A 13,321-nucleotide genomic window follows, 5' to 3' on the forward strand; every position below is an offset into this window, starting at 1 on the left:
GTTATGATTGGAGAAGATTCGTGTAACTATGTATTTAATATTTGTCTCTGCCCCAGATTGTAAGATCCACTAAGGCAAGTAGTTTATTTGTCCAGCGTCCCAGTGCTGAGCACATGGAGGGCATTGGACATGAATGAATGAATGAATGAATGAATGTTTGTTCCCTCTGGTACCCACTACTCAGCACAGACTTGGCCCCAAATCTATACTCAAGGAAAGCTTGCTGGATGCATGGGACTGTGCACCATGGAGTCTATGTGAGCCCTGAGCCAGTCCGGTCATACTGGAGATAATTCACTCAGGACACAGAGGTGAATCTCTCTGAATGTCACCTCCATAAAGGAAGGCTGGTAGCTGGAGCAGGTGCTGCTGACCGTCGAGGAGGGTCAGGCCAAGAAAAGGGCATAATTGCCTTCTGCAAAGGGGCACTGTCAGAGGACCTCTGAGAGAAGGCGCCCAGTTAATAGTGGCAGTGAGAGTCCCAGCACAAGGACTGAGGGCAGGCGAGGAGGAATGGAGGCCTCCTATGCAGATGGCTCCTCTGGGCTGTTTGTTCCTGGCGTCAAAGGAAAGCAAAGGAGATTGCTTTTTAAATGCAGGCTCTTGAAGCGTGTTGACAGTCCAGGGGAAGGAGCGGGTGCAGTAACCAAAGCTTCTGAGAGCACTTGGGATGCTTGTGCACAACTGAGGGGAGGCAGAGGCATTAAGGCATCCCCAAAGTGGGCTTGGTCTCCGTTACTGTGCTACCCAGGGCCAGCCCAGACCCACCCGTTGAGCTTGGGGGTGGGTGTGGGGAGACACTGGAGACCAGGCCCAGTATTTTACATGGGTCATTTCATTTAACTCTAGCATCCTCTAGAGGAAGGGTGTATTAGCCCAGAGGCACACATGCACCCTTTCTGAGCATGAAACTGAAGCTTGGAGAGCTTAAATAACCTGCTCAAGTCTCACAGTGGGTGAGCTACAGGACTAATGTTTGATTCGAGTCGGTGCCCAGGGGAACAGGGGGAGAGATTCCTGCACCTGGCCTTCTCCTGTCTGGCTTTGGGGTTGAGCCTGAGGCTCTGCCCAGTGAGCCCTTAGGTTCACCTCCTCTCCAAACATCTGTCACTGGGGACTGGGAACCTGAACTAAAATTTAAGCCAAGAAAACACAGGCTTTTCTCTGAAACTTTCAAAACCCCTTTCCAGGGCTCTATGAGGCCTCCCATGGGCTTTAGGCACTTTTGTCTTCGTGGGCTCCTCCCTTCATAAAACAACAGTAAACATTATATTTTATGACTCTGTAGGTATAAAGACAAATATATTAATAAATATTATATAGTGAAATATTTTATTGGACTTAAAGGTTTTTCTTTCTTCTTCTGATTTTAAAGAAAACATTTTCAGGAATCTCCGAAGGTATTACAGGCCATAGCACTGTGCCTACTGGGCCCAATGGACGAATCATTCTGTTCCTTTCCATCCTCCAGTCTGACCTGTTCCAGGTCAGAGAAGGGCAATAGAGTCAGATAGCCATGGCATCTGACCCTGCCTTAACTGGCCGAAAGCCTCAGTTTGCTCATCTATAAAATGAATGAAAGTAATGTCACGTTTATTGTGTGAAGCGAGAGTGGAAAATGTGAGCAGATATAGTAAGTAAACCGCCCAGAATATTGCCATACACAGAGTAGGTGTGCAGCAAAAGTTCTCAGTCTTTCCCTCCTTGGAGCACCCTCCTCCACAGGGTCCAGGGGGTTGGGGCAGCAGCCTCCTTGGTGGTGGGACAGAGTCCGCAGTGTCCCTGTACCCTATGATTTCCTCGCCAGACCCTGGGAATCCAGCGTCGCAAAATAAACACGGCCCCGCCGCTAATCGCCAGCGCGGAAACAAAACAGCGCTGCGCTCGGGGATCTGGGCAAAATCAGCCCTCCCTCTTCCTCCTCCTCCTCCTCCTCCTCCTCCTCCTCCTCCTCCGCCGCCGCCCTCCCTTCCTCGCGCTGCTCGGCTTGCTCGGCTCAGCTCAGCGCAGCGCAGCTCGGCAGCCGCCAAGCCGAGGCGGCAAGGTCTCCTGGTCGCCAGCGCCGGCTCCGAGCTCCGCTCCCCGCCCGGGCTCTGCCAGGTCGCGCTTCCGCGGGGACCACTTCGAGCAGGAGTCGCGTGGCGAGCCGGCGGCGAGGCACAAAGTTGGGGGCCCGCGAGAATGAGGCTATCCGCGGCGTCCCTGAGACTGAGCCGGAGTCCAGCGCTGCTGGCCCTGGCGCTGCCTCTGGCCGCGGCGCTGGCCTTCTCCGACGAGACCCTGGACAAAGTGCCCAAGTCGGAGGGCTACTGCAGCCGCATCCTGCGCGTCCAGGGCACGCGGCGCGAGGGCTACACCGAGTTCAGCCTCCGTGTGGAGGGCGACCCTGACTTCTACAAGCCGGGAACCAGCTACCGCGGTAAGTGGCCCTGCGTGGCGTTGAGGGCGCGGGACCCGGCCCCCGGAGGGCGCCGACCGCGCGGTGCGGGAGGAGGGCGCACGGTTCTCAGGCGCACAGTGCGGGCGCAGCCCGGTAAGGGCCCTTCTGTCCTGGATGCCCTCAGCCCTTTTAGACCCGAGCCAGTGTCTGGGGCCGTCGCGGGCTACAGCCGGGAGATGCAGCCCCCACGTCTGACGCGCGGTTCCCGGGCATGGGCTGTAGCGGAGCGACGCGTCACTCTGGCCTGGCTGGGAGGGAACCTGGCTTCTTCCCCCGCCGGCTCCAGGAGAGAAGTGGAGACTCGCCTTTCTCCAGATCCGTCTCAGGAGTGGAGCGGACCCTGGCTTCTCTTAGTCGGGTCCCAGGCAAGGTGGTGACTCCGGCTTTCCCCACTCCCATCCCTGAAAGAAAGGAAACCAGCTTCTCGCTGACCGGTCCCCAGTGGGATGGTCACTCCAGCTTCCCCGGACAGATCCCTACAGGAGAAGGGACTTCAGTTTCTACCTTAGCTGGTCCCAGGGCACGAGGAGGAGGGGAGAGGAGCCAGATGCTTTTCAGAAGGGTCCCTGAAAAGAACTCCAAATTATTCTCCGATGGTTCCAGGCGAGGGAGAAGACCCTGGATTTCTAGGACAGGCTCCCAGTGGACAGGGAGCTCTAGGTAGTTTTGGACAGGGAAAGGGAATCCGATGAAAACGGAAGGGAAGCCCGGGTTCCCGAGGCCTGCTCCCTGGGGGCCGGGACCTTGGCTCCCGCAACCCCAAGTCTCAGTGCCCCAGGGATGCCGTTCCTACGCTCCTCAGCTGAGAGCCGGCTTTCGGGAGCGCAGAGAGGGGATGTCCAAGCAAGTGAGCGCCTCCCAAGCAGGACAGGCAGCTCGACCCGCACAGACCTGAAGATCACTTACGCCATCCCCAGGGCCCACCGCCCCTCTCTTCAGCCGGGTCATCTCCCCAGACATCTTTTCCCCATGCTGCAGCTGCCCTTCTCCAGTCGCGAGCCAGGATGTCGGGCAGGGAAAGAAGCCTGCCTGGCCTCACCGGGGCCCCGCGGGCGGGGAGTGACAGGGCGCGTGTCCCTTCACCCCTGCCCCTTCAAAAGTCAATTCTAGGGTCAAGCAGGAAGAGAGGGGCTTTGGGGCACCGAGTGGGGTGCTCTTCCATCCCCACTTTCCCGGTTCCTAAGCATCTCGGGAAGAAGCAATGGGAACAATACTGGAGAAAGTTTGGGGCAGTGTCAGCGGGCGCCCGGGCCACACAGGAGACCAGAACCTTCTCAGAACGCTTCCTCCGTTTTCCCGCGTTCGTGTTCCCGACTTTCTCCACCTGGAGCTACCCAGAGCTCCACCTGGAGCTTCCCGGCATAGCCTGCACGTGGATGCGCTCAGCAGCTGGCCGGCAGCCCCTGCAAGCCGGCACGGGTCGGCGGGATGCTGGGTACTCCGCGGAGACGGGCAGGGTGGGGGTGGGGTGGAGGGCACCCGGCCCAGCCCCGGGGAGCTGGCGGCGGGTTGGCTGGGCTGCCCTGAGAGCCGAACCTACGAGCGGCCGCAGCCTCTCCTCCGAGCTGGGAAGCAGCCAGTCCTCTCCGTGGACTGGAGGGAAGTGGGCGTAACCCCGCTGGCCTCTTCAGCCCTCCCGCAACCCGAGGGCCTGGGTTCCCTAGGAAAACTGTCCCAGCTCCACGTGGCAGGGAAAGAGGTGGCTCCGGAGTCAGGTGGACCAGGGTTTAGTAGCTGTGTGACCTTGTGCAAGTCCTTTAATTTCTCTGAACGTGTTTCCCAGCTATTGAAAACAGCTCTTTATCCAACCACCCTGGGCGGTTGCAGGGAGTGAATGAGTGCATAAAGATGAGCATGCCTGAGCTACAGCGGGCCCCCAATATGTGCTAGTTTGAGTTGGCTATGGGGCCCTAATGGTTTAATAATGGAGGGATGTGCCTGGTCAGATTGGTTTCTGGGGGGTGTGTGTGTGTGTGTGCGCATGCGTTTAAAAAGTAGGTTTATTCAGCACTCCTTTCAGCCAGTCTACCAGTGAATGCCAGGTACCTCGGTCCTCATGAAATAATTGAATGAATGAATGAATAATTTCTCCATATCATGAGGCTTGCCTTAGACTATTCCTCGTTTAGGACCAGGAGGATCTCTTTTTTCCTTTTTTTAATTTTTTGGTTGCGCTGCATGGCAAGTGGGATCTTAATTCCCTGACCAGGGATTGAACCCGTGCCCCCTGCAGTGGAAGTGGGGAGTCACAGTCTTAACCACTGGACCGCCAGGGAAGTCCTGGGAGGATTTCTTTTTTGGGTAATTCAGGCTAGTCTGCTGTGCAGGCCACGAGTCCTTCTGGGTTTCTTTTCCCACTTGAATCCTCCCAGTTTGTCCAAGCACTGGCAGCAGGTGGCCCCAGCACTGAGACAGAGATGCATCTGGGATTCACATTGACAGAGAGGTTCCATGACTGCTCAAGTATCCACTGCCAGCAGGTGGAAACTGGGGCTAGTAGGGAGGGGAACACTAGGCTTTCACCTTATAGGTTATTCCAGCCTAAAAAGTTAGCCTTTGGACTGTGACATCCGACTCAGGCCATTGGTGGGCAATCATCTTATCTCCTTTCTGGTGACTAAGAGATCCTGAACGAAAGATCTTACAGGAACCATGCTAAGGTCCTCTGAGTAAATTCTCTGCGATTAGCAAACCTGATTCTGCCACTCAAAGTTAGGAAGAAAAGGGCACTGGCCTAGTTTGTGACATTTTCCGTTGGCTTATACTTTCTTAGAATAGTTACATTAGAAGTAAATCTAATACATTCTGCTCTAGGTATTGACTTAGGGCTGTGGAAATTAACATTCCCCTGGTGTTCTGTTTGCTGTTTTATTTTTTCCTGAATTAGGGCCCCTCACAATCGTTGGAATCAATGGCTTGTTTTCCTGCCGCAAACCTTTGTCCTCAGTATTCTAGTTCATCCCCAAAGAGCTTCTGCTCTCCATGCCCCCCACCCCAGCATATCCTTTAGGTATTCTAGACTGGAATAAAATGGTCACTATTAAGAAATATATTGAAACACGGGGTTTCTTCTCAACAGCCAGGATCCGGTTGAGATGATGATTCAGCCTTTTTCCAAGTTGTTAGTACTATATTGACTGCCTTCTCTCTCCCACCACATCTCTCTACTCTCCCTCCCTCTTCCCCCCAATACCCCTCCCTCTGCAATAATTGTGCTTTAGAAAGCTCTGAAAGGCCTGCTCTGTTTCTGACCATGGCCTCCTTTGAAAAAGAGATTACAGTGATTAAAAATAACAAGTTGAGGATTCTCAAGGGGCTTCCCTTACAAGAGGACAATTTGCAGGACCAGCCATTCCCAGATCCCAATTTCAAGCCAAATAGAAGAAAATCAGCTGAAATGTTCAAGAATTGATTGAAAATAAAAGAGGCTCTTTTGTCTGTCCAAAGGTCTGTTTATTAGGAAAATAAAGCCAGACCCTGGCTAATGAGAGTGGCTTTTCCTAGATGCTCTTTAAAGGGAAATTTCAAGGAACTTGATGGGAAAAGAATGTCCAGTTGAGATTACAAAAACTTGTCCAACTTCAAGCATAACTGAGGGATTTATTCTAAACCGGGAGGTTTGGAGAACTCCAAAGCTGCTTTGCCTTCTTTTTGTCTCTCTTTGGGGCGCACACTGCCATAAGAATGTGTGTTCCAGAGTGTCCCATCTCCGCCTGGTAGAATGAACACAGGCTTAGATGTTGGCTGGGTCTGTTTCCACTTCAGCTCAGTCGCACATTCACTGTGTGACCTCAGGCAGGCAGCTTTACCTCTCTGAGCTACAGTTGCTCCAACTGTAAAATGAGGCTGCTTCTCCCACCGCCCACAGCATAGCTATGAGAATTAGAAATAATCCATGTCAAAAGAAACTGTCATACAGTAGGATATATATATATATATATATATATATATACATGCACATACACACACATATATATGTAATGTTATGAGATGATTATTTATTTTGGAAATAGAAAAATACTTGGCAGCTAGCACTGGATGAGATATTGTGTTAAGTACTTCCTACGCATCTCACTCATTCCTTCCAGTACTTTGGGGCAGTTTATTATTTTTATTTTATAGATGAGGACACTAAATCTCAGAGAGGTTTAGTAACTTGCTATAATCAGTGGAGTCAGGATACAAACTTAGGGATGTCTAACTCCTAAATCTCTGCTCTTAACCAGTCTTCTACACTGACTCAATAAAATAAATTAGGAGTAGACTGAATTCACCCAGCTACCCTCAGCCTTCTAGATGTTGAGTCTTTGTTGAAGGAAAACAGCAATAGCAAATCAAGATAATAACTGACAGGGCTTCCCTGGTGGCGCAATGGTTAAGAATCCACCTGCCAATGCAGGGGACACAGGTTCCATCCCTGGTCTGGGAAGATCCCACATGCCACGGAGCAACTAAGCCCATGCTCCACAACTACTGAGCCTGTGCTCTAGAGCCCGTGAGCCACAACTACTGAGCCCGTGAGCCACAACTACTGAGCCCACGTGCTTAGAGCCCATGCTCCGCAACAAGAGAAGCCACCGCAATGAGAAGCCCCTGCTTGCCACAACTAGAGAAAAGCCCGCGCGCAGCAATGAAGACCCAACGCAGCCTAAAATAAAATAAATAAATTTTTAAAAAAAAAATAATAATTGACATATCTTGGGACACAAAATATGAAGTGATGGGTCCTTATTTACATTTTCTTTTTATAGACTTCAGTGTTGCATTTCCCCATAAACCAGAAGATTAATTTAGAAACACGAAGAACCTTGCCAATCTTTAGCCAATTCCTTTTGTTTGTGGGGAAACAGAAACAAATTGAAAATAAAAAACCCTAATTTGACTGTTGTTTTGTTTTTATATGCAGATATTATATGCCTGTAAAATTATATGTTTGAAAAGTATACACGTAGAATCTGAAAAATTTAGGCTGGATAAGGTCTTTTAAATAAACTATTTCTTACCTAGTGTTTTTTTTTTTTAAATTAAGCACCGCTGATGTTTAACTGTAATTAATTATAAGTGACCCCCCACCTCTCCTCTTTTCTTTTTTTATTAGGTAACTTTAATTTTTTAACTTGTGCTCCCTTTTCATAAGTATTTAGTTCAAATAGATAATAAAAATTAAAAGATGCATGCATATCTACATGCTTAATAGTTGTGGGGATTGTTGCTTTGAGTTTTATGAAACCAAAAATAAACAGAACATACAATAAAATGAAAGCATAAAAGTTGGAATTTTTCAAGGTTTAAAACTTGAGTACTTCCCATACACAGTTAAGTTGTTCCATTCCAGCTGGCAGACTCAACTGGAACAATGGGCTATAATGGCTGATATGTTTACAAACATGCCATTAGCTTGTTATACAGAATGTCAGATGTAGGTCGATACCAATTTCTGCAGGGAACAAAAAAAAAACACTTACCATCTTGTATTAGTCAGGATACAGGCTAAGCTCATGTTACAAAGAGACCCCAAAATACAGTGTTTTAAACAAGAGATAAATGGGAAATACAAGATGATGGGTGGCTTGTTCCACAAGGTCAATCAGTACCCCAGGTTCCTTCCATCTTGTTGCTCTACCATCTTCTAGCACTCTGCAGTCACAGAGTGACAAGTCACAGTACCTGAAATGTGGCTCGTCCAAACTGAGTTGTGCTGTAAACGTAAGATGCACACTGGTTGTTGAATAATTAGTGTGAAAAAGAATAAGCTTCTCATTAATAATATTTTATATTGATTACATGTTGAAGTTATAATTGTATATAGTAGGCTACATAAAATATATTGTTAAAATTAATTTTACTTGTTTTACATTTATTCCTACCGGCTACTTGTTAACAAGTAAAATGAATTTCCCCTGGCTTGAGATTATTTCTATTGGACAGCACTGTTCTTGGGAGTTGTCCTCATCAGCATGGTGACAGCCAGCTCACTACCAACACATCTGAGTTCCAGTCAGCCTGCAGAGGGGAAAGGAAGTGGAGGCAAGCAGCTTTCTTTTACTGATGTGACCCAGAAATCACAGCTAGCACTTTCAGACACACTCCTTTGCTAAGAATTTGGTCCCATGGCCACACCTAGATGCAAGGGAGCCTGGGAAAGATAGCATTTAGCTGGGCAGCCACATGCCCAGTGAAAACTTTGGGGAGGGATTTATTTTTCAAAAGGATGAAGGTGAAAATGGATTTGGAGGGGCAGTTAGCCGTCTCTGTCACATGTTTTAATGCATAGTCATGTAAAAACAGTGTTTCATGTTCTCTTTCTCCGTGATAGGTGGTATAGGTGGGTCTTCTCAACAGCACGTGAGTTGATATTCCTGCTAAATGGGGAAGGAGTGTTGATGTAGGTGTGTGTGCACACACGCGCGTGTGTGGTGTGTTGATAGGGTTCATACTGAGGAGAAATAAGGGGCCAGTGTGTCCGAGTAGCCTGCTCTGTCTCACCCTCTTCCTCTGTCTCACCCTTCCTCAAGGAAGCAGCGAGGAAGGGAAGGAATGAAGGAAGAAGTGGATAAAGCAAGAAAATGCAAGAGAGGGAGAGGAAAAAGGAAAAGAGGGGGAAGAAGGAGGAGGAGAGAAAGGAGGGGAAGGAGAAGAAAGAAATTAAGAGAAAAGAAAAAACCTCACTGGGATATACATTTAGAATGAGAAAGAAATAATTTTACAGAGGAGTCCCATTCTTTTTTAGTTTTAAAGTCTTAATGAAGACTATCATTCTCATTCTCTTAGTGAATAGATAAGTTCCCCCAAATCAGATCCCACTGATCATGCATTGTTTTATTAAGATTAGTTTAAAATAAGTGCTCTTAATCTGCTGTGGAATTTACTAAATTTGCTGAGATCAAAAATTTTTAAATTGAAGTATAGTTGATTTACAATGTTGTGTTAGTTTCAGGTATACAGCAAAGTGATTCAGTTAATACATATTAACTGAATATATATATATATATATACATATATATATTCTTTTTCAAGAGAGGAGTCCCACATTACTTGAGGGTTAGAGTCAAGAGGCACTATGGAAAGCAAAAATCACATAAGTCAAAATTATTCCTTAAAAATCCTTTGCAATTTTACATAAACAATCACATGGATACTAAATTCAATCTAGCCTTATTTATGTGCCCCAGCAGATAGTTTTGTTATTGGGGAATAGAAACAAACTGACATTTCTCAATAAGTCCAGCACTTCTATTTTTCCCCCCAGCATTGGAAAAGACCAGTGTTTCCTCAGTTGAATACTAGATAAAACCATTGGTTTGTTGGTCCTTAAACACTGACATGACAAGTACGAAATACTCACTATCTGATGGACTAACCCAGAGTCACAGCTCGTGACTGTCACACTCGCACATGCATGCGTGTATTGAATACAGTGGCAAGTGGCCCATATGATCTCAAGTATTATTTCCTTTCTCTGTTTTTTCTCTGATGGTGTGCAGTCGTGTCTGGTTCCTGTCATATACACCTCCCTGGAACACCTACAGTGGCAGAGAGCTCACTACGTCACGTAAAGCTTTCTGTGTGGCTAGCCAGCTCATTTTTACTAGGTGTCTTGACTGGGCTGGAGTTGAGGCTAGGATAGGAAAGGTAAGGATTTAGGTAACACCACAAGAAGACCTTTGTGAGCTCTACATAGACAAGGCTTCTAACTTTCACAGACTATTCAAAACTGCCATGAAAAGTTGAGGGAAACTTTAAACAGGGGCCTGCTCACATCCACTGATTTGCTGAGGTCTAGGAGACCCACGGGAAATAACTTGAATCCTGTCTACAGTTGTGGTTCAGATATTTGCAAACACAGACTAGGTGAGAGGGGGAAGGACAGGGAAGGGCTGCGAGCACAAAATATTGTGTGTGTGGGATGGGAGTGTGGGGAGGTGGGCAGACTCAGGCAGGCGGGAAGAACTGAATGGGGATTCTGGGTGCTACAGGAAGCTCTTCTGATGCTCTTCGTCTTCCCCCCCTCCTCCTTTTCTTCTTCTCCTTCTTCATTTTCTTTTCCTCCTTTTCTTTCTTCTCCTTCTCCTCACAGCAGCAACCCTGACCTTTGAATTTTCCAAACACACCAAGCTCATTCCCACCCCAGGGCCTTTGTATATGCTTTTCTCCATGCCTCGAATGCTCTCCCCCAGATCTTTGGCTCACTCTTTGTCTTTTGAGTCTCAGCTCAGATGTTATTTCTTTAAACATCTTTAAAGATGTTATTTCTTTAAATCTGACCACCAATTTATGTTTCTCATTACTTTTGCCTGGTTTTATTTTCTTCATACCCCTGAACCACTCTCTGAAATGATCTTTATCATCTGCCTCCTCGAGCTAGAATACAAGCTTTCTGAGAGCAAGGACTTCGCCTTTGTTATTTGCCGTTTTATTGCCAGCACCCAAAAGAGCGTGTGGCCATCACAGGCACTGAATCATTATTTATCGAAAAGTGAATGTATCATTTAAACCCCAAGAACCCCTCTAAAAGAGAGAAGTGAGATCTCCCTCTAAGGGAGCTGGACGGAAGGAAGGGAAAAGCATTTCTCCCTCTGCAAGAGGGAGGTGAGGCCAAGGAATGGGGACAGATGGCAAGGATCTCCATATGGTGGCAGCAGAGAGAAAGGATGCTCACTCAGTGCCCTGGGGGCATTGGGTGGAGGCTGAGGGCAGGTAGATGGTCCGGGTCCAGGGTGAAGGCTGTTGGAAGCGAAGAGATCGGCAGTCATATGCATGGTGGGAAGCGGGATCGTTGATGGTTCAGAGGTGAAGAGCACAAGGACAGCAGGCAAGAGAGCAAAGGGAAGGAGCTGCCAGCCTCAGACACTGACTCTGATTACATGGAGAATAGGGCAGAGGGGATTGTTGATCCATCAAATGTAGACACCAGTTATTAAAGTGACTTTCCCTGGAATCAGCTCTTTGTGGAGTCATTTGTGTGATTTCCAAACCTAGTTATGCGTAAGAATCACTTGGAAAGTTTAAAAAATATATATATATATCTTCACTGGCTCCACCCCAACAAAGGGCTGGATTCCAGGAATCTATATTCTTTCTTTCTTTTTCTTTTTTTTTAAAAGCAAGATGGTGAGACACAAAGAGAAGGTGGCCAAAAGGTGGCCACTTTTCTGTGAATGTGCTTCCCCACCCCCATCTCTCCTAGCCTCACCCCCAGCCTCCTAGTCCCATATCACTGCCCTATGGGACTATCACTATCACTATCACTGCCCTATCCTGTTTCTGTCAACACAGTGGCCAATGGCATGTCCTCAGAGCCAACGCAGTGGTGACATTCCCCTGCCTTGGCCGAGGAGTGGTGGGGAGGGAAGAGCTGTGAGCTTCCTCTAGGTGACAACCCTCGCAGATCAGCAGAGCCTGAGCTAAGGCAACCTGTTGTGCATCTCTGCTGCCAAAGACTGCCTCCCGTGTAACTTCCACTCATCACTCCGGGTTCTGTCCTCTGGAGTCCAGCAGATTAGGTTTCCCCTTGGCCATATGTCAGCCCTTGAGATGTTTGTGAAGAAACAGGTACTATGACTTCTCTTCTGATTAAAATGCCCTGTTGCTTCAACCATTCTTTGTAGGACACTCTTCCTTATTCCCTTGCACCTTGGACTCCAGATGTGCTCTGATCAGGGTGGAACATGGCAGGATGATTATCTCCCTTGTTCTGGACACCGTGTTTGTGTTAAGCTTGCCAGGTCTTGTGCTCGCTGTTTTGGCAGCTGTGTTGTACTCTGGAATCACACTGAGCTTGCAGCCAGCAAAAAATTCCTGTGATTTGGTGGGAAGGCTTGCCGCCCTCCTTTCCCTGTACTAGTGAAACTGGTCCTAGGACATAAGCTTTGACATGATTCCCCGTTAGACTTAATCCAGCATATTTGGGTCCATCACGGTAGCTGTCAACCATTCATGAATCTGGATTCTGTCACTGAATGACCTATCCACAGTCTTAATTTTGGATTATCCACAGTTTTGACAAGCAAGCCTTAGAAGGCTTTAGCTAAGAAGTTGGTAAGAATGATGAGCAGGTCAGGGCTTAGGACAGGGCATTCTGACATCCCTTAAAATCTTTCTCCAAAGCTGACATCTAATTAAAATAGTATTGAAGTCAACTGATTTTCTGTTACCTCAGTGGCACTTAAATACTAACGGCCACCCTGCTGGTCAGCCACCTCAGTTTAGTCTCAAGTACTGTTTCTTTAGCCTGATAATGAATCTTAACAGTCTAGGCAGAATTATTTTCTTTGTTCCAAAATTAGTCAGGAGTCTTTCCCCTGCAAGTGACAGGAACAAAGTCTAACTAAAGCAAAAAATAGAATTATTGAGTCCTATATTTGGAAAGCCCACGGGTGGATCTGGCCAGCTTCAGGTATAAATGGATCTAGGGACTTGAACAAAGTTCTCTCTCTCTCTGTCTCTCTCCCTCCCTCCCTCCCTCCCCCCTTCCCTCCCCCCTCCCTCCCCCCCCTTTCTTTCTTCCTCTCCCTTTCTCCTTTCCTCTCCATCTTTTCTATTCACTCCTTTTACCTTCTGTCTCTCCTTCCATCCTTTACCTCTTGGCTGTGTTTTTATGTGGTGGCACAATTTTTCTTACTGCAGATAAACTTTCTCCCAGTGCCAGGGAAGATAGCTGTCAACAACCTTCAGTGAAAAGACTTTCAGTTCTGTAACTGAAACAAAAGCCTTTCCCCCTTTACTTCCAAGCTGAAAAATCCCAGGGAAGGATTCTGATTGGCCCAGCTTGGGTGACATACCCAGGGGAATGGGGTACATTACGATATGGAGATAGACTGCATCTAGGTCACAGTCACTTCTATGACTTGCTATTTCAGGAGGGAGAAGGGGGACTGTGAT

At 47.7% G+C, this 13,321-nt stretch overlaps 1 protein-coding gene across 1 annotated transcript in view; it reads left to right on the plus strand.

The window, feature by feature from the left end:
- Positions 1–2,181: 2,181 nt before the first annotated feature.
- The window catches only part of SPON1 (spondin 1), a gene marked incomplete at its 5' end in the record, with an annotated part of 272,548 nt that continues 261,408 nt past the window's right edge, over positions 2,182–13,321 (plus strand). The window contains one exon of the mRNA XM_082845249.1: positions 2,182–2,419. Coding sequence (XP_082701375.1) covers positions 2,182–2,419 — 238 coding nt within the window. The remainder of the gene's footprint in view (positions 2,420–13,321) is intronic.

Source organism: Leucopleurus acutus (genome assembly GCF_964270905.1).
Source record: "Leucopleurus acutus genome assembly, chromosome: 8".
NCBI classification, from domain to species: domain Eukaryota; kingdom Metazoa; phylum Chordata; class Mammalia; order Artiodactyla; family Delphinidae; genus Leucopleurus; species Leucopleurus acutus.